Consider the following 22,026-nt stretch of genomic DNA (forward strand, 5'->3'; position numbering starts at 1 on the left):
AGATGTGTTTGCAACCTGCTGAACAGACAGTGAATGCTGGATCAATTGTAAAAAATTTCAAGCCATATACACACACACACACACCGAACAACAACAGAAATGCAAGTTTTTTCTAAAAACAATAGGGTGGAGCATACTAAATTGGGAGTCACGGAACGTGTTTACACACAAACAGGCACGGATGCTGGCGAGCACCTGGACAGAATTACAGAGGCGTGGTGTGTTTTGAGCAATAACTTGCTGTCTGTAAGGATTAGGAGTGGTGAGTTGTTGAGGTATGAAGGGCCTATAAAAACAAATCATAAAATTTGAAATTTGTTGCATTTTTGCCATACCGCATCTCACTGAAAGTCTGTGAGCACGTCTTGGCATGCTGGATGCTGGTTTGGCAGGAGAACAAAGCCAAATGTTTAAATGTTCATGAGCTGACTATCAGCCAGTTAAGGAGGAGGTTCTGTGAAACAGGGAGGACACGCGACAGACCCATAGAACACTAATGAGATATTCTGAATCGTATCATTTTCCCACTCATATCCTGATACCGAACACTGTTGTTCAACTCCAGAGTGCCTTGAGGGAGGAGTGGCAGGGCATTCCTCAACAGGAAATTTGCCATTTAGTGGGTTCCATGCCCTGTATTAATTGCAGCACATGGTGGTCACATGCGTTATTGACTGTGATCTGATCCCGAACATTTCCTTTCTGTTTATCGACTCGATAAACTCAAACACACCTTCATTCCCTGTTGTATATGATATCCTGTAGAAATTCTGACAGAAACTTTACTAATAATGCAATATTAAACATACTTGCATTTCATTTGTTGTTCAGTATATGTCGTTTGTATGTCACCTGCTGAACACTTTAAAGCAGATAGCTGCATGGATGAGGTTTGGTTCCTGCTCATACCTATTTATGTGCTTGAACAAAACACTTCATCTGTCTCGTCCACCCAGCTGTAAATGAGTATCTGGCCCTGCATGGGGAACTAACCTGCAGCAAACTGGGAATGGGAAGAGTTATGAATAGGCCAAGCACAGGTATTATTGGGTCTCTTTCTTCTTACTTTACCAGACTACACTGGATAGTACTGAAGAAGCTACTTTACATCTATACCCGAGAAAACACAAGCAATTGCCCAACAGGCCGTAAGTAGCTCAGAGGACTTAGCTCTTCTACTTTTGCTAAACACTGGACATGTCATGTTCTCATTGTTGTGCTCCTGCCACCAACTCCTACCTTAATGTTAGTATCAGGTAACAGGTTAAACTAACAAACGTGGGGAGATTGTTGGGAAAGTGTAAGTACACGGACCCACAACAGGTGGCGCAAATGAACGGACAATGGAATAGGTCAAATAACAACACTTTACTGTTGCGAACGTGCACAACAAACACAACAGATTACACAATAGATCAGAGGTCAAATTACAAGGTGTCGTGTGGGCAGGCTCGAAGATAGGAGACGCCTGTCCAAAGCAGAACCGGAACCACACGATTTCCTCCGCCACCAGACCCCGGGAATACTGGAGCCGCCAAGTCCCGAACTCCCAGGTGGCCACTGCCTCCGCGTGTCGGACCTGGTACTGCTGGCGAGGAACAAAAACACAATTAAACGTGGGTGCGTCTGCACCCAGCAATCTGCACGGCACGGAAGCTGCCTCCACCTCTCGTTGGAGAAAAAGTCTGTTATCACTCACAAAAATCACAAAAAGGGCTTTCTATCAAGCAGTCAGGCTGAGGATATTACCTTTCAGGTAGAATGATATCTCGGCAAAGAGGTGGAGATGATGTCTTGCTGATATACCGATGCAGATCAGATGAGTGGTGACAGCTGTCACAGGTGATGAGTGTCAGCTGTCACCCCGGCTGCTCCTGTGAGGCGGCAGCGCCCTCTGGTGCCTGGAGCCCGCACTCCAGGCAGGGTGCCCTCTGGTGGTGGTGGGCCAGCAGTACCTCCTCTTCAGCGGCCCACACAACAGGACCCCCCCCTCAACTCGCGCCTCCTGGTGCCCTACCAGGCTTGTCCGGGTGGCGGCGGTAGAAATCGGCCAGGAGGGCCGGGTCCAGAATGAAGCTCCTCTTCACCCAGGAGCGTTCTTCAGGTCCGTACCCCTCCCAGTCCACCAAATACTGGAAGCCCCGGCCCATCCTACAGACATCCAAAAGCCGGCGCACAGTCCAAGCCGGCTCGCCATCGATGATCCGGGCAGGAGGCGGTGCCGGACCCGGAGTACAGAGGGGTGAGGTGTGATGTGGTTTGATTCGGGACACGTGAAATACAGGATGGATCCGCAGTGAGGCCGGCAGCTGAAGCCTCACTGCGGCTGGACTGATGACCTTCTGGATTTTGAAGGGATCGATGTAACGGTCCTGTAACTTGGGGGAGTCCACTTTGAGGGGGATGTCCTTTGTCGACAACCACACCTCCTGCCCTGGCCGATACGCAGGGGCCGGGGTCCGCCGACGGTCTGCATGGGCCTTTGACCTCATCCGGGCCCTCAGCAAGGCAGAACGGGCGGCACGCCACACCCGACGGCACTTCCGTAGGTGGGCCTGGACCGAGGGCACACCGACCTCTCCCTCAACCACTGGAAACAAAGGCGGTTGGTACCCCAGACATACCTCGAAAGGGGAGAGGCCGGTGGCTGATGACACCTGGCTGTTATGGGCATACTCGATCCAGGCCAGATGGATACTCCAGGCCGCCGGGTGCGCGGCTGTCACGCAACGCAGGGCCTGCTCCATCTCCTGATTGGCCCGTTCTGCTTGCCTGTTGGTCTGGGGATGGTACCCGGATGAGAGACTCACCATGGCCCCCAGTTCCCGGCAGAAGCTCCTCCAGACGTGCGAGGAGAACTGGGGACCACGATCTGAGACAATGTCTGTTGGGATCCCATGCAGCCGGACGACGTGGTGAACCAGGAGGTCCGCTGTCTCCTGGGCCGTCGGGAGCTTCGGGAGGGCCACGAAGTGGGCCGCCTTGGAGAATCGGTCCACTATCGTGAAGATGGTGGTGTTGCCCTGGGACGGCGGGAGACCCGTGACAAAATCCAGGCCGATGTGGGACCAGGGGCGATGGGGCACGGGCAGCGGCTGGAGCAGACCCGAAGCCCTACGATGGTCAGCCTTGCCCCTGGCACAGGTGGTGCAGGCCTGGATATAATCCCGGATGTCGGCCTCTAGGGACGCCCACCAGAAGCGCTGCCGGACAACTGCCACGGTTCTTCGCACCCCTGGATGACAGGAGAGCTTAGAGCCGTGACAGAAGTCCAGGACTGCAGCCCTAGCTTCTGGTGGGACATAAAGTCTGTTCTTCGGCCCAGTTCCGGGGTCCGGGCTTCGTGCCAGGGCCTCCCGGACGGTTCTCTCTACGTCCCAGGTGAGGGTGGCCATGATAGTGGACTCCGGGATGATGGGTTCCGGTGGATCCGACAACTCCGTTTTGACTTCATCTTCATGTACCCGGGACAAGGCATCCGATCTCTGGTTCTTGGTCCCGGGACGGTAGGTGATCCGGAAGTCAAAACGGCCGAAGAACAGTGACCAGCGGGCTTGCCTGGGATTCAGCCGCTTGGCGGTCCTGATATACTCCAGGTTCCGGTGGTCAGTGAAAACCGTGAATGGCACGGACGTTCCCTCCAACAGATGTCTCCACTCTTCAAGAGCCTCTTTCACCGCAAGGAGTTCTCGATTGCCGACGTCATAGTTCCGTTCGGCCGGGGTCAACCTGCAGGAAAAATAGGCACACGGGTGAAGGACCTTATCGGTCTTCCCGCTCTGAGAAAGCACAGCTCCTATCCCTGAGTCCGAGGCGTCCACTTCAACCACTAACTGGCGCCTAGGATCAGGCTGCACCAGAACGGGTGCAGACGAGAAGCGCCGTTTCAACTCCTTGAACGCGGCATCGCAACGATCCGACCAGGGGAAGGGAACTTTTGGTGAGGTCAGGGCTGTCAGGGGGCTAACTACCTGACTGTAGCCCTTAATGAACCTCTTGTAGAAATTAGCAAAGCCGAGGAACTGTTGCAGCTTCCTACGGCTAGTGGGTTGGGGCCAGTCTCTCACCGCCGCAACCTTGGCCGGATCAGGAGCGACGGAGTTGGGGGAGATGATAAACCCCAGGAAGGACAAAGAGGTGCGGTGGAACTCACACTTCTCGCCCTTCACAAACAGCCGGTTCTCCAACAACCGCTGCAGGACCTGACGTACATGCCGGACATGAGTCTCAGGATCCGGAGAAAAGATGAGTATATCGTCTAGATATACGAAGACGAATCGGTGCAGGAAATCCCGCAAGACATCATTAACTAATGCTTGGAATGTCGCGGGGGCGTTTGTGAGGCCGAACGGCATGACCAGGTACTCAAAGTGACCTAATGGGGTGTTGAATGCCGTCTTCCATTCGTCTCCCTTCCGGATCCGAACCAGGTGATACGCATTTCTAAGATCCAGTTTAGTAAAGATTTTGGCTCCATGCAGGGGGGTGAACACGGAATCTAATAATGGCAACGGGTATCGGTTGCGAACCGTAATCTCATTCAGCCCCCTGTAATCAATACATGGACAAAGTCCGCCATCTTTCTTGCCCACAAAAAAGAAACCTGCCCCCATCGGGGAGGTGGAGTTCCGGATCAGCCCGGCAGCTAATGAGTCCCGGATGTAGGTCTCCATTGATTCGCGCTCAGGTCGTGAGAGGTTGTACAGCCTGCTGGACGGGAACTCAGCGCCTGGAACCAAATCAATGGCACAATCGTACGGACGGTGCGGGGGAAGGGTGAGTGCCAGATTCTTGCTGAAGACGTCAGCAAGATCGTGGTACTCAACTGGCACTGCCGTCAGATTGGGCGGGACTTTGACCTCCTCCTTAGCCTGGGAACCGGGAGGAACCGAGGATCCTAAACACACCCGATGGCAGGTTTCGCTCCACTGAACCACCACCCCAGACGGCCAATCGATCCGGGGATTGTGCTTTAACATCCATGGGATGCCCAAAATCACGCGGGAGGTGGCAGGAGTTACAAAAAACTCAATCTCCTCCCGGTGGTTTCCAGACACCACCAGAGTTACTGGTGGTGTCTTGTGTGTGAGTAAAGGGAGGAGGGTGCCATCTAGTGCCCGCACCTGCAATGGCGTAGGAAGCGCCACCAGAGGGAGCCCTACCTCCTTTGCCCATCTGCTGTCTAGCAGATTCCCTTCTGACCCCGTGTCCACCAGTGCTCGGGCTTGAAGGGTTAAATCCCCGCTCAGGATTGTGACTGGGAGTCGTGTGGCAATTTGTGTGTGTCTCACTTGAATGTCTTGACCCCCCCCCTTAGCCCAGTCTCTAAGGGCGAGTGTTGACGTTTTGGCCGTTTGGGGCAGTCTCTCTGTGTGTGCTCTGTTGAGCTGCAGAGAAAACACTCTCCACGGATCAGCCTTCCCATTTTGGCCCTGTGCGTCTCCCTAACAACGTCAACAGGGGGAGCTGTTGCCCCACAAAGCGCTGCGGCTGTGGAGCGTGGGGAGGGCGGCCCCTTTTCGAACCCGGAAGGGAGAGGGGCGGCGCGTATCAGGTCACGTCCTTCGCCTCGCTCCCGACGGCGTTCCTCTAACCAATTGTCTAATCGTATAACGAGATCAACAAGCCCATCTAAATCCCACGGTTCGTCCTTAGCCACCAGGAGCTCCTTTAGGACCAACGACAGTCCGTTTACGAAGGCGGCGCGGAGGGCAGTGTTATTCCAGCCGGACCTCGCAGCCGCGATGCGGAAGTCGACTGCATAAGCAGCTGCGCTCCGGCGCCCCTGTCTCATTGACAGCAGCATGGCTGAAGCGGTCTCTCCTTTATTTGGGTGATCGAACACTGTTCTGAACTCCCTCACAAACCCATCATATGTCAGAAGGAGCCGTGAATTTTGCTCCCAAAGCGCTGTAGCCCAAGCGCGTGCCTTGCCGCGAAGCAGATTAATTACATAAGCTATCTTGCTAGAATCAGTCGCGTACATGACAGGACGTTGTGCGAAGACGAGCGAACACTGCATAAGGAAGTCCGCGCACGTCTCCACACAACCTCCGTACGGCTCTGGAGGGCTTATGTATGCTTCCGGGGAAGGTGGGAGGGGTCGTTGAACGACCAGTGGAACGTCACTGTTACTCACAGGGTCGACAGGAGGGAGAGCCGCAGCAGCGCCCTGAGGGCGCGCCTCCACCTGCGCGGTGAGAGCCTCCACCCTGCGGTTAAGGAGGACGTTCTGCTCGGTCATTAAATCCAACCGAGCCGTGAAAACGGTGAGGATCCGCTGCAACTCACCGATCATTCCTCCTGCGGGCGCCTGTGCACCCTGTTCTTCCATTGGCCGTTCAACAGCCGGTTGACGCCCCTCGGGATCCATGACGTTGGCCGAGATATCCTGTTGGGAAAGTGTAAGTACACGGACCCACAACAGGGGGCGCAAATGAACGGACAATGGAATAGGTCAAATAACAACACTTTACTGTTGCGAACGTGCACAACAAACACAACAGATTACACAATAGATCAGAGGTCAAATTACAAGGTGTCGTGTGGGCAGGCTCGAAGATAGGAGACGCCTGTCCAAAGCAGAACCGGAACCACACGATTTCCTCCGCCACCAGACCCCGGGAATACTGGAGCCGCCAAGTCCCGAACTCCCAGGTGGCCACTGCCTCCGCATGTCGGACCTGGTACTGCTGGCGAGGAACAAAAACACAATTAAACGTGGGTGCGTCTGCACCCAGCAATCTGCACGGCAGGGAAGCTACCTCCACCTCTCGTTGGAGAAAAAGTCTGTTATCACTCACAAAAATCACAAAAAGGGCTTTCTATCAAGCAGTCAGGCTGAGGATATTACCTTTCAGGTAGAACGATATCTCGGCAAAGAGGTGGAGATGACGTCTTGCTGATATACCGATGCAGATCAGATGAGTGGTGACAGCTGTCACAGGTGATGAGTGTCAGCTGTCACCCCGGCTGCTCCTGTGAGGCGGCAGCGCCCTCTGGTGCCTGGAGCCCGCACTCCAGGCAGGGTGCCCTCTGGTGGTGGTGGGCCAGCAGTACCTCCTCTTCAGCGGCCCACACAACAGAGATATGGGATATCCACAGCCTGGGAAAATATGAGATGTCAGCAAAATAGAAATATAAAGTAGTAATTAAAAATTAGATTGTGTGGCTTGGAGTGATAGGACAACTTTTCATCAGTACTGCAAAATTAGTGATGTCAAACTCCAAACACTGTTCCTGATCATTGCTCCAGAGTCTGTATCAAAAGAAAACAGTATGTGTTGTGCGAAATGGGGCCTCATTACATGAGCAGCAGGTTTTAAATATAGGTTTTTAGACATTTTGCTTGATTTACTCCCCTACAGTCATTGTAGGGTCTGTACGTGCACCATGACGTACATATGTTGCTTATTGTTATTATACTGCCCTTTTAAATCTTTTTAAAATTAATTCATATACTTGGCGAGGAATCCAGTAGGCGTGGTGACCAAGCTGTTAGTCCACTTGTTTCCAGTGCTGAAGGTTTCCGGTTCAAACCCAGCCCTGCACATTTTCCATATAATGTGAGTTGTGTCTGCAGAGATTACTGTATGTTCACTCCTCACATTTTGAAATACCGCTGGATACATGCCAGGACTAGTGGTCTGTATTAGAATTTTAATAAAATAAGGACAGACAGGCCTTCATGTGAAGCTTGTTGCTAATCACATGTTCCAGAGGCCACTGTTGCAGTTTAGATACTTCAGGCCAGTGTGAGTTGTTGAATGTTTTACAAGCCAATTTTTTTCTCTCGCAACAAATCTGTATTAAACACCTTTGAAGACTGTAAGGAAACTCTAAACTGTTGTTTTCTTTATGAAGTCTGTTCATTAATTAAATTATCAAATCAAATCAAATCTAGACAGCATGGTGGTTTAGTGGTTAGCACTGTTGCCTCGCATTGAGAAGGTCCTGGGTTAGCATCCAGCCTGACCCTTTCTGTGTGGAATTTTGCATGTTCTTCCCATGTTTACGTAGGTTCTGTCCAGGTCCTCCAGCTTCCTCCCACATGCAAAAACATGCAGGTTAGGTGAGCTGGTAGCAAGTGTCAATGAGTTTGTTTGTCTATATGGGTTTGTCTTGCAATAGACTGAAAGGCTGTGCACAGTGTGCCTCTCGCCCAGTGACCGATACATAGATAGATAGACTGATGAAAATAATTACCATTAATTACAACCATACTGCACAATTTAGAAAATGATCCTCTTTTTTCTGTGTTTTCAGGAAAAGCCATTAACAAAGTCATTGCAGAGGGGAGAAGATCCTCAGTTGGACCAAGTAAGTGCTGCAGAAATGGAAAAATGTGATATACGAGGGCTGTCAATAAAGTTACGGTCCTTTTTATTTTTTTCAAAAACTATATGGATTTCATTCATATGTTTTTACGTCAGACATGCTTGAACCCTCGTGCGCATGCGTGAGTTTTTCCACGCCTGTCGGTGACGTCATTCGCCTGTGAGCACTCCTTGTGGGAGGAGTCGTCCAGCCCCTCGTCGGAATTCCTTTGTCTGAGAAGTTGCTGAGAGACTGGCGCGTTGTTTGATCAGAATTTTTTCTAAACCTGTGAGACACATCGAAGTGGACACGGTTCGAAAAATTAAGCTGGTTTTCAGTGAAAATTTTAACAGCTGATGAGAGATTTTGAGGTGATTCTGTCGCTTTAAGGACTTTTCACGGTGCGAGACGTCACTCAGAGCTCTCAGGCGGCGTCATCAGCCTGTTCAAGCTGAAAACCTCCACATTTCAGGCTCTATTGATCCAGGACGTCGTGAGAGAACAGAGAAGTTTCAGAAGAAGTCGGTTTCAGCATTTTATCCGGATATTCCACTGTTAAAGGAGATTTTTTTAATGAAAGACGTGCGGACGGGTCCGCGCGTCGGGACGCAGCCGACGCGGTGCGGCGGCACAGGAAAAACACCTCCGTGTTGATAACCATTTGTAAAATCCAGGCGGCTTTTGATGGCTTTCAGTGGAGTGAGTATATGAGAAATTGTTTAACAGGCAGGACATGTTCCAACTTGTCCTTAAGGCTTTCAACAGAGGTGTTTTTCCTGTGGCGGAGCGTCGCGGCGGCTGCGTCCCGACGCGCGGACCCGTCCGCACGTCTTTCATTAAAAAAATCTCCTTTAACAGTGGAATATCCGGATAAAATGCTGAAACCGACTTCTTCTGAAACTTCTCTGTTCTCTCACGACGTCCTGGATCAATAGAGCCTGAAATGTGGAGGTTTTCAGCTTGAACAGGCTGATGACGCTGCCTGAGAGCGCTGCGCGACGTCTCGCACCGTGAAAAGTCCTTAAAGCGACAGAATCACCTCAAAATCTCTCATCAGCCGTTAAAATTTTCACTGAAAACCAGCTTAATTTTTCGAACCGTGTCCACTTCGATGTGTCTCACAGGTTTAGAAAAAATTTTGATCAAACAACGCGCCAGTCTCTCAGCAACTTCTCAGACAAAGGAATTCCGACGAGGGGCTGGACGACTCCTCCCACAAGGAGTGCTCACAGGCGAATGACGTCACCGACAGGCGTGGAAAAACTCACGCATGCGCACGAGGGTTCAAGCATGTCTGACGTAAAAACATATGAATGAAATCCATATAGTTTTTGAAAAAAATAAAAAGGACCGTAACTTTATTGACAGCCCTCGTATTGAGCAAATGAACAGCACCCCTGTGTATTCTGTTTAACTTTAGTGCAGGTAAAATTAGCCTCCACCAAAGAAGTAATGTTTTTGTCAGCGTTTTCCTGTTTCTTTGTGTTTTTGTCATTAGTATAACTCAAAAAGTAATGAACAGATTTTAATAAAATGTGGTGAACAGATGGATAATTAGAAAAAGGGGTTTTATTTTGTTATTTGATCTGGAACATAGTATGGGGCCTTGGTGGAGGTGGGCTGTCTGCGTGCCTTCACATATAGTTGATTTTGCAGTTGTATTTTCATTCTCCCTTGTATGTTGAGTGTGGAAACCTTTAATGTGTTTTTCTTCTCTTCGTGAGCAGCCATTTTCATATGTTGCATGATGTGCTGTGAGCATAAAGGTCTTTCAGAGCCAGTGAAGGGCAGAGGTGTTTACCTTGACAGCTGGCACTGGATCAGTGTTTAGGTGTGTCCAGCAGGTTTGGAGCTCTGCAGAGAAGGGCCTTTCACTGCTACAGGGGCGTGTTTGTGCTGCTGTTTGATGCCATTCAGCAGCCACACAGAGGCGGGATTCTTCTCCCAGCCTGTGCTGAATGAAGGGTTTGCTGTGTTCCCTGGTCTTACCAGACTCTCCTCCCTTCCTGTGTGCCCGTCCCGTCCCGCCCGTTCCTTCCTTTCCATCTCCCTCCACCAACAGGGAGGGAGGCCCCACCATGGGCACCTCATCTCTCTACACAGTCCCACAGAGAACCAGCTCTCCTTTCTGTCTTCACGTCACTGTTAGAACCCTCTAAAGTTGGAAGGTTTCTCCATAATTCCTACTTTATTTATATATACATATATATATATTTTAATCCTGTTTGGGTGGAACTGCAGCAATAAAACTGTCATTTTTATCATCTTGGGTCACTGTGTAAACTCAAATGATGAAAGAAAAAAGGTGCACAGTATATTAATGGAGCAGATTTCAGAAATTCGAAATAATTTCTGTCTATTGTATCAAATGCAACAACACTCTAAAGACTGTGAAGAGAAATTACAAGTCAGCGTTTCTCTATAATGCAATTTGAAACAAAATTTTGAACAGTGCTGCCAAAATTCTTGTTTTGGTCATTTAATGTATTTTTTTTTTTCTTTGCACAACAAGCTCATTCATTTAGTGATTTTAGAACAGCTGGAATGACTTTGTATCAAATGAGTAGTTACTACAGTAAAAGAGACTATGGTGAGGAGTATCGCTTGCATTGTGAGGGAGCATCAGTGACATCAGTTTGGTCATATAGCCTGTTTCTCTGTGCATGATTCAGCAAACAGGTGCCCGATTTTTGAAGACCCCAGTAGCTGGAAAAGGCCAAGGGGACGTCCACATTTCACCTGGTTGCGGCAGACAGATCGTTATTTTAGAAATTTGAGATTTAGCCAGTTGTCTGCCTGAGTGGTTGCCATCCAGGACCCAAAGCAGTTCTGTGGTATTGTGGATGTGTCAAGTGCAGCATCAGTGCATGCTCCAAAACTTGACTTGACCATTTCAAAGATTAATGAAGACATCAGGGGGCTGATGTAACTCTGTACACTTTGAACAAGCATGATCTTGTTTTATGACTTCCTTTAGTCTAGGTTGATTTTCAGATAAAGTGACACCCCCAGGCATTTTTGAGTAAAAGTTGGCAAACAACTTTTTCTAAATGTATTTTTTGTGCTGAATCCATTTTTGCTGTTTGCCAAGCTGTACCTCCCCTGTGGAACCCAGTAGGGGCGCTTTTTGTAAAACATTGGCGTTTTTTGATTATTTTGAGTATAAAACCTGTACATCTTCAAAAGGTGAAATTGCAGAAAATTGCATATATCCCTTAGCTAGATTAGTACCAAATTTGGCTTTAATTGGATGAAAGGAACTCTCAAAAACAGACCTTGGGGTAATGTACAAATTACAAATTTCCATGATAAGATAAAGATTGTAGCCAAAAATTAATGGTCTCTGTGACTTTACTGGCCATCCCTTAATGTCTGCTTGTCAGGCTATATCCCACATTGTCATCTGGAATAAACAAGTCACTAGACTGTACAGCCCAGGTCAGAATCACCAAAATGTGTACAGGAGGCATGAAGGGCTTCAGGCGTTTATGAGTGAGCAAATAGACTTTCGGCAAAAGTTGGCAAGTGGACTTTTCTAAGGGTATTTTTTCTGCTGAATCAATTTTTGCAGTTTGCCAAGCTGTACCTCTTATGTGTATCTCAACAGAACGGCCACCTAATAGGCTAATACTGCATTTATACAGCAGATATCTCAGTTCTGGCTAAAAAACTGTTTATATTGTGATATAAGATTTATTGGGTAGAGAAAACAAATAATAATTAAAACACATCAGACATACAGTATCCTACAACATTCCTGGTTAACACTGACCTTTTATTTGTACATACACAAAAGAACATTAACATCATGCTGGAGGCAGCAATATACCATATATGCAACCAATCTTTCTTAGAAAATATTTTGCATAAATAAACCAAAAGAAACATTTAGTTAGATGAAATTACAATCTTTAAACTAGTTGTATATCCACATGGACATGTAAATGATGAAGAGTACATAATGTAATTTAACTAGGATAATGGTTGAACATATTAACATAAAACTGTAAACAATGGTGAGCGAGATTCTCAAATATGATCTCATCACCAAATAAAAATCAATTTAAAACCCACAGTTTCACAACACTAAACAGAATGTTATATCATGCCATGGAAATTGCTCTTATTCATTTCAGTAATTGCGACATTCTACATCACTTGAATTGCACTTACATCCATCTAGTGTTGAGAATTGTTATTGCATATTTAAAAATAAAATCATTTCTAAAAAATCAAAATTAATTTAATTTTGTTAAAAAAAACAATCATAATAATAACATTTAAATTAGGTTTTATAAAATGTATACATTTAAAGTTTTAGTAATATTTAAAATTCTTATAAACTTAATAAACATCTTCATTCAAAATTATAATCAAATTACAATCATTATGTTCTCAAATCCAAACTATGCTATGTTTGCATTATGTTTCCAATCTTAATACATTTGAAATCTTTTAAAATTTTCATTTTGCTGGTGACCCCTACTTTTTTCACTTTATTTTAATATCACTTTTTGTAGTCAAAAACCTACATATTAACAATTTCCCATTCATTTAGCATGTAAATAGAAAAAGTCTCATAATTTTTAAAAAAAGTGTGGTGACCCCTTATTTTTTCATAATGTGGATTATAAATACCTTCTTCAACTTCCTGCAAAGTTTTAAGACATTCTCAATGGTGGAAGTGAATACCCACATTTGTGTTTAATTCTGATGAACAATATTCAAATGATGTGTGGAAATAACGAGAGAAAGTAATTTACTTTTGAATTCAACAAATAAATTTCTTGTATAACTCTGAACTTTATTTACAGACTTTAATCTGAGGACAATAGTCTGCTAGTGGCTCCAAAATAAATGACTTAGGAATTTTAGATATTCTATTCGTCTGCTTGAAATATGGGGATGAAATAAGATATTTTAATGACTACAATGAGAAATTACATTTCAGTTATCATTGTCACATCCAGTATCTTAATTCCCACCAAAAATAACCAACTACACTTGATTATTATTGTCACACATTATATAAAACTGTAAAATGTGGAATTTCCTGGTCATACCAGATTTGGGCTGTATTGACTTGTACATACAAGGTACAGCTTGGCAAACACCAAGAATGGATTCAGCACAAAAAAACCCTTAGAAAAGTTCACTTGCCAATTTTTGCCAAAAGTTTACTTGCCCACTCAGAAATGCCAGAGGCTCTTCATGCCTCCTGTACACATTTTGGTGATTCTGACCTGGGCTATACAGTCTAGTGACTTATTCCACATGACAATGTGGGATATATTCTGACAAGTACAACCCCTGGCAAAAATTATGGAATCACCGGCCTCGGAGGATGTTCATTCAGTTGTTTAATTTTGTAGAAAAAAAGCAGATCACAGACATGACACAAAACTAAAGTCATTTCAAATGGCAACTTTCTGGCTTTAAGAAACACTATAAGAAATCAAGAAAAAAAATTGTGGCAGTCAGTAACAGTTACTTTTTTAGACCAAGCAGAGGGAAAAAAATATGGAATCACTCAATTCTGAGGAATAAATTATGGAATCACCCTGTAAATTTTCATCCCCAAAACTAACACCTGCATCAAATCAGATCTGCTCGTTAATCTGCATCTAAAAAGGAGTGATCACACCTTGCTGAAGAAAATGGTCCATGGCAAGGCTCCAACCTGTAAAGCTGATCTGGCAACAGCAATCAGAGAAAGTTGGAGCCAGATTGATGAAGAGTACTGTTTGTCACTCATTAAGTCCATGCCTCAGAGACTGCAAGCTGTTATAAAAGCCAATTTTTTTTTCCTGATTTATTATAGTGTTTCTTAAAGCCAGAAAGTTGCCATTTGAAATGACTTTAGTTTTGTGTCATGTCTGTGATCTGCTTTTTTTCTACAAAATTAAACAACTGAATGAACATCCTCCGAGGCCAGTGATTCCATCATTTTTGCCAGGGGTTGTAGATGCAACTTTCTGCAATTTCACTTTTTGAAGATGTACAGGTTTTATACTCAAAATAATAGAAAAACATCAATTTGTTTTACAAAAAGCGCCCCCTACTGGGTTCCACGTGGCAGGTAAAGCTTGGCAAACAGCAAAAATGGATTCAACACAAAAAATACATTTAGAAAAAGTTGTTTGCCAAATTTTACTAAAAAATGCCTGAAGATCTTTTTTTAAGCCCCTTTTTTCTGATTCTAACTCTGACTACTTTTAAATTCATCATGACACCCCTTATAGTGATCAATCACAAATATTTTTCTGATCAATATAAACTTAGACCTATTGGTTGGGGAGATGTAGCAGTTTTTTTACACCTTACCTTTTACCTTGATCTTTGTCTGATCCCCTCTAAAATGTATTCATATTGGCTCAAGTAACATTCCTACCAATTTTGGTAAAAATCCTTCCAGCCGCATTTTAAGTTATATTGTTCACAGACAGACACACACAGAGGGCCGATTACAACTCAAAATGTGATGCTAAATCTTGACACCAAGCATCATATTTTAGAAAGCTGTATGCATCATTGTAAAACTGCTTGAAGATGAAGCTACAGAAGATCCCTTGCTGTGGTGAACAGCACGATGTCATGGGATCTGAGGGACTTTTTGGAAAACTGAAATTAAATTAATTTGATTCATGTGCGTATAAAAGAAAACAAGACAATATTAAGATTGTGCAAACTCAAAGACTCACATGACTGAAATTTATTCCAGCAAAATGATATTTAATGGATTAAGTACTGATCAAAATACACTCTTTTTGATAATCATGTTCACATCCACAAAGTGTTTGGATATTCATCTTAAGTAACTAATATTGAAGAAAATTATTGACTTCTAAAAGGGGGCTTGAAAGAAAAGGGTTGAGAATCACAAACTTCAAGTATTTAGAATTTCTATAAATTAAGAAGTTCTAGTGACATAGGTGTGCTATTGCAGGCCCTAAGGGCCATTGGGTCAGCGCTGATCTGCTGATCCCCAGATGGAACACCAGTCCATCGATCCATTTATGGTTGGTACCCATTTACAGCTGGCTGGACTGAGACAATGCACAAGAGGTGTCTTGTCTTGGCCAGACATAGCCTGGAACTGTCACACATGGAATCAAACACTAGTCTATAAGTTTCTGTGAAGGCTCTCAGTTGTCCAGGTGGTTTCCATAGTAGAGAAGCTTGACTACCAGAGCAAGAATTTTAGCTGAGGAAGCTTCTGCAATTTGAAGCAAAACGTCCTCGTGTAAAGCAACCCAATCCAGTGGAAGATTCAAGCTTCTCTACTGTTAGCCTGTAAGTTGGTTTTTCACATCCTATACCACAGAGCCACCTGCTCTTACTTTATTTTTCAGATAATATTTGGCATCAAGGCTCTGACCTTGTCACTCCTTGCAGCTGGCATTAGCTTTGCATAAAGTGTTGCTGCAAATTGATGACGCAGTTCTATAGTCTCAATGATACCACCAGTGCCTGTGGGTGGAAACAAAGATAGAGTTTGTCAGGATATGTTGTCGCTTCACCTTTGCTTGTTTTAGACTGTTCTGTGTGAAACCAATTCGAGGAAGTTCCATGAAAAAACATGTCGTCACTGACTTTATTTCTACACAAAATTGCTGTGGCTCACTGGTTTGTTCTTCATTTGCTTTACTGTCAGTGACAGTACAATTTTTGCACAACAAGCTCATTTACTTAGTGAACTGTAACCATAAACTCTCTCAATACACTTGATAAACCTTCCATGACGTCACCCATAGATTTTGTGAAGAGGAGTTCTGTACCTTAAATAGTGCAGAGGTCTGGAAGTTTCTATGCCAGCCCATAAATGGGCAAAGAGGTGGGCCATGGGAGAGACCAGTGTGATGAATGAAATCCAAGCATGCCCTCAGTTCCCAAACAAGCAAAGCTGCAACAAACAGGCTAACTTTGGTTGCTGTTTGATGAATGGATATTCTTGAGGAACTGGCGTTGGTTTTCATAATGGATGGCTTGTGTGCGGGTATTGAAATGTATGACCCACATATTGCCTTTGTAATCACTGTACCAATAGTGGACCTAATGTCACCAAAGTACTTACTAATTCGTCCTGACTCAGTGCTACCAGTGGTAATGTATAAATTAAATAATACAAATATATCAGTCAATGGAAATAGGAGCTGCAAGAGTTTCCACCTCTGTGTTTGCTTTATTTAAGAGGATGTGAGGTTGGGGCCTGATTGTAAATAGTATCTTGTATTACCATGACGTTGTTGCTGCTGGTAGTACTACCGTAATTGTATTATTACAAGAGCAACAAAATGAACCTAAATAAAACTTAATATATTTTCATCTGTTAAATCAGATTGTCAGATCTGTTTACAACCCAATCAACTCAAAACTATAGGGAGATGAGGACAACAGGGTTTGTAAACATTTGCTTAACTGCAATGAGTAACAAAATTATCTAAAATTCTAACCAGCTGTGTGAGTGTGGAGCAGGCTTGATATGAAGTTGTAGCTCAGAACTTGAGCTGAAAGAAGGAACATTACAAGCTTTGAGCGTGATTGGGAAATATGATGATGTTGAACGGAGTACGTCACATAACTGTGCAGCGTGATTCGAATTGGCCTGATAGTATACAAATAATCAATGTTTATGAGTTCAGTGGTACGAATATTTCATTGAATGGTATGTTCCAGCTTTCACTGAATTAAATATTTGAAAGAATGTAAAAACATTCATTATTTGTTTTACTAAAATAGATCCTTGTCATTTGATATTTTATTAATTTATAAACAACAGAAAAGGGACTTAAATTTTGGTGTTCCACTGCTTCTAAAGTCCAACATGAACTTTAAATAGGAGACCAAATTGTGATGTGTAGTCCGGTGATGCTGTGCACTGACTTCGTACTTCCAAAAAAAAAAAATTCCACGTAGTTCCTCAGTCCAGCGAAAAATCATGTCAGGTTTTCAGCTTTTCATTCGAACAGTTCTTCATGCCTCCAGAGGACTTACAGCGGAGTGGATTTGTGTGTGTGTGTGTGTGTGTGTGTGTGTGTGTGTGTGTGTGTGTGTGTGTGTGTGTGTGTGTGTGTGTGTGTGTGTGTGTGTGTGTGTGTGTGTGTGTGTGTGTGTGTGTGTTAGAAGAACTAACACCGTCAATTAAGCTTTTCAAATCGTTGTCCGTCAGCAACACAAACTCTGCCATGTTTGTTTTATGTTTCATGTTTGGTGGTGGCAGCGTGCTCTTCTTTTCTTCTTCTTTTTCTTTCAGCTGTTCCCCTTTGGGATTGCCACAGCAGAAGCGTGCAGTGGTACCAAACATTAGGAACAGAATTGCACTCTAAATGCAGCAGTGGGATGAATAAGCCATGTCATGTGACATACAAAGCACAAGGGTGATTCTTAGACTACGGGCACTTATGTCCTTTGATCATATTGTATGAAAAACAGAAAAAAGGGGAAATTTCACACTTTTATAGTTATCTTTACAATGAAAGTGTGTTAAGAAATTTGTTCTAGTAGTCTATGATGACTTTTTCACCTTTTTTCAGCATCATTATATGCAAATATTGCCGTTTTGTGCTTGTCCCACACCCAGACTTTTGATCTTCAATGATAAAAATGAATGGTAAAGAAATGTTTTTTCTAATGTTTTAAAATATCTCTGAATAAAATATCAGTAAAATAATCAAAACATAATTGGGGTATTCAATGTCATACAACTGTTGTGATTTTTTTAAACAAAATGTAGTTGTCCCACACTATTGCCGTAATTTCCACCACAACACTGTAATGTCCCTTTAAACAGTTTGTATGAAAGATTGTTTGGGTAGCTTCTGTGGAGATAAACAGTGACATCAGAGCACATGTGTATAGCGCCAAATCACAACAAACAGTTGCCCCAAGGCGCTTTATATTGTAAGGCAATGGTGTGGTGGAAATTACATTTACAAGGCCAATAGTGCCCGTAGTTAAAGAATCACCCACAAATCAAATGACAAGGATTCACTCAGTTATATAAAACTGACTCACTCATGTTGATTTATTTTGTGCAATCTAAATTTTGCAAGTTCTTGAGGGGGAAAGTCTAATATTTCATGAAAGAAATCATTAAATGCCATTTTCAAAACTGTTTTTAGAGTTGCACTTTTAATAAACAGTGGCTTATTTTGCTTTTGGCATAGGCCTTTTTTTCTGGTGTGAGAGAACAACAAAATAATGAAATCATAAACATTGATGTAACAAATGAAAAAACACTGACAAACATTTATTTTTATATGTTAACACACAACCATGCATTTGTTGGATATTTTGTTCTTGCAGTTGATAAACACCATGAGTTCTCTGGCTGAGTACTGTCTCCCATCTATACTTCGCACTTTGTTCGACTGGTACAAGAGACAAAATGGAATAGAGGAGGAGTTACATGAACACCGATCAAGATCCAGCACAAAGTCCAAAAAGTGAGGCTTGTGATTTTATTCCTTGTATGTCGCATGTGTCTCCTATAGATACTGTAAAGGCAAAATGTTCACCCATACTTGAAGTTGCTATTGAAGCTCCCTGTTATTAATAACAGAAAACATGTTGTTCTTGTTTTTTTCTCTCTCTCTCTCAATCAGTGATGAGCAGCAAAAAGATTTTCTACTTGAAAGGAGGGATTTAACCATCGACTTCATCTTCTCCCTTATGCTTATCGAAGTTTTGAAGCAGGTTACAATATTTTACTTTTTGCAAAGACGGAACTGTTCACTTTGTAGGCCTCTGACTTACTGAGACAAAAGTGTTTCATTTACTGACACTGAAAAGTGAAGTTATGAAAGCTGCTTTAAGAAGGAAATGAGAGTGATTGTTCAATCTGATACCATTTGTCTCTCTGAACTAGATGCCGCTCCACCCAGTCCTTGACAGTTTGGTCAGTGAAGTCATTAACTTAGCCTTTAAGCACTTTAGATACAAAGAGGGGTACGTGCATTTCTCTTTCCACAACTGTTCCTTCTTTCTTGCTTAATTTCGAACTTTTGTAATATTTGCTTTTGTAATTTTATTTGCCACAGGTATCACGGTCCTAACACTGGTAACATGCATACTGTAGCAGATCTCTATGCTGAAGTCATAGGAGTATTGGCCCAGTCGAAGTAAGTAAGCAAATAAAAAATTACTGCATCAGTGCATTGTAACTTTGTAAGATGTAGCTCTAACTGTGTCACTTATTACTTCATGACACAAGCAGTTTTGGGTGCAAGAGGGTATATATATATATATATATATATATATATATATATATATATATATATATATATATACACACACACACACACACACACACAGTGGTGTGCACAGCTAACCAAAAAGTGAGCTTCAATAATTGCTAATCAGCTAACTGAAAAGTTAACTTTTAGCAGAAGCTACAGCTAACTGCTAACTTTCAGTATTGTCTACGAACACTCTGACTGACAAGCCAGTTCCGCTGACTACTAATTAGCGAAGCTAACTTTTTGTTAGCAGATTAGCTTTTCAGCTAACTTCAGAAACCATCAGTGGACCAATTAGCTTCCGCTACACTTAGTTCCGCTAACAGTTTTTTGCTGGCATAGTTAGTAACGGTGAAAAACATGAGGCAGAAGTCCTGAAAAGGAAAGCAGGTTTGACTTATAGGTTTGATTTTTAAATCAAATTAATCTGCATAGTTTAACTTCATAACTCAACTCTGTCATTTTACAAAGTGAAAATATAACACATATCTTTTAATTTTAAAATAATGCACTAATTCTGAAGTTTTGAACATTAACATACACAGATGCCAAAAGGCATTATGGGAAAATGAACCTCCGCTCATCACTTATTGGTTGATTCATTATATATATATAATTTTTATCATTTATTTTTATTTATAATTTATTATATAAATAAATGTGTATTTGTAAAATATGTAATTTTTCATTTGTAAAAAAAAAAGGCATTTGCAAAACAAATATTCTGTTTAAGTGTAATTCAGTGCAATGGCCGAGTGATATTTGGGCAGGTGCTATTCACACTGCCATCCAGTAGATGGGTCAGAATGCATATATATATATATATATATATATATATATATATGTAATAGGTAAGTGGATAAAGAGAATAAATTAAATCATTAAATTATTGGTTGCCCAGAAGTTCTTTTTGTCTAAGAATTCTAGCAATAATGATTAAAAATGAATTCTGTTATAGATAAACAGATAAAGAGAGGAGTTTAAAGCATTAAATTATCGGTTGCCCCGTAACCATAAAAGATAAATATATAAAAAGAATCAATTAAACCATTAGCCCAGTAACCATAAAGAATTAAAGTGGATGTTCTTTTTTTCTTGGGGGGGGGGGGGGGGGGGGGTAATTAAAATGCTGACCACTTTACTCAGGCTTTCTTGATGACATCATCAGAGTATAGATTAAAGCAATAATTTTTTGGTTACGTTCAACTTTTTAAAAAATGGTACCAGTTTGTTCCCCGTGTCACGGGGATTCAGAATATATGTAGATTTAGGGCTACATATTATAGCTTGGGAGTTTATCCCAGACAGACAAACACACAGATTTAGCCCTTTATGTACAGTAGTGTTGAGAATAATAGTAGTGCTATGTGACTAAAAAGATTAATCCAGGTTTTTAGTATATTTCTTATTGTTACATGGGAAACGAGGTACCAGTAGATTCAATAGATTCTCACAAATACAACAAGACCAAGCATTCATGATATGCACACTCTTAAGGCTATGAAATTGGGCTATTACTAAAAAAAAGTAGAAAAGGGGGTGTTCACAATAATAGTAGCATCTGCTGTTGATGCTACAAACTCAAAACTATTATGTTCAAACTGCTTTTTTAGCAATCCTGTGAATCACTAAACTAGTATTTAGTTGTATAACCACAGTTTTTCATGATTTCTTCACATCTGAGAGGCATGGAGTCAACCAACTTGTGGCACCTTTCAGCTGTTATTCCACTCTAAGATTCTTTAACAACATTCCACAATTCATTCAAATTTGTTGGTTTTGCTTCAGAAACAGCTTTTTTGATGTCACCCCACAAGTTCTCAATTGGATTTAGGTCCGGGGATTGGGCAGGCCACTCCAAAACATTAATTTTGTTTGTTTGGAACTGAGATTTTCCTCGTTTACTAGTGTGCTTGGGGTCATTGTCTTGTTGAAACACCCATTTCAAGGGCATGTCCTCTTCAGCATAAGGCAACATGACCTCTTCAAGTATTTTGACATATCCAAACTGATCCATGATATCTGTTATGGGATATATAGGCCCAACACCATAGTAGGAGAAACATGCCCATATCATGATGCTTGCATCACCATGCTTCACTGTCATCACTGTGAACTGTGGCTTGAATTCAGAGTTTGGTGGTCGTCTCACAAACTGTCTGTGGCTCTTGGTCCCAAAAAGAACAATTTTACTCTCATCAGTCCACAAAATATTCCTCCATTTCTCTTTAGGCCAGTTGATGTGTTCTTTGGCAAATTGTAATCTCTTCTGCACATGTCTTTTATTTAACAGAGGGACTTTGCGGGGGATTCTTGCAAATAAATTAGCTTCACACAGGTTTCTTCTAACTGTCACAGCACTTACAGGTAACGCCAGACTGTCTTTGATCATCCTGGAGCTGATCAGTGGGTGAGCCTTTGCCATTCTGGTTATTCTTCTATTCATTTTGATGGTTGTTTTGCATTTTCTTTC

The 22,026-nt window shown here is 43.0% G+C and overlaps 1 protein-coding gene across 1 annotated transcript in view; it reads left to right on the plus strand.

The window, feature by feature from the left end:
- The window catches only part of frya (furry homolog a (Drosophila)), a 260,590-nt gene that overhangs the window by 58,709 nt on the left and 179,855 nt on the right, over nucleotides 1-22,026 (plus strand). The window contains exons 3-7 of the mRNA XM_034168395.1: nucleotides 8,266-8,319; nucleotides 18,622-18,761; nucleotides 18,921-19,011; nucleotides 19,184-19,263; nucleotides 19,356-19,436. Of these exons, the coding sequence (XP_034024286.1) occupies nucleotides 8,266-8,319; nucleotides 18,622-18,761; nucleotides 18,921-19,011; nucleotides 19,184-19,263; nucleotides 19,356-19,436 (446 nt within the window). The remainder of the gene's footprint in view (nucleotides 1-8,265; nucleotides 8,320-18,621; nucleotides 18,762-18,920; nucleotides 19,012-19,183; nucleotides 19,264-19,355; nucleotides 19,437-22,026) is intronic.

Source organism: Thalassophryne amazonica, chromosome 4, assembly GCF_902500255.1.
Source record: "Thalassophryne amazonica chromosome 4, fThaAma1.1, whole genome shotgun sequence".
Lineage (NCBI taxonomy): Eukaryota > Metazoa > Chordata > Actinopteri > Batrachoidiformes > Batrachoididae > Thalassophryne > Thalassophryne amazonica.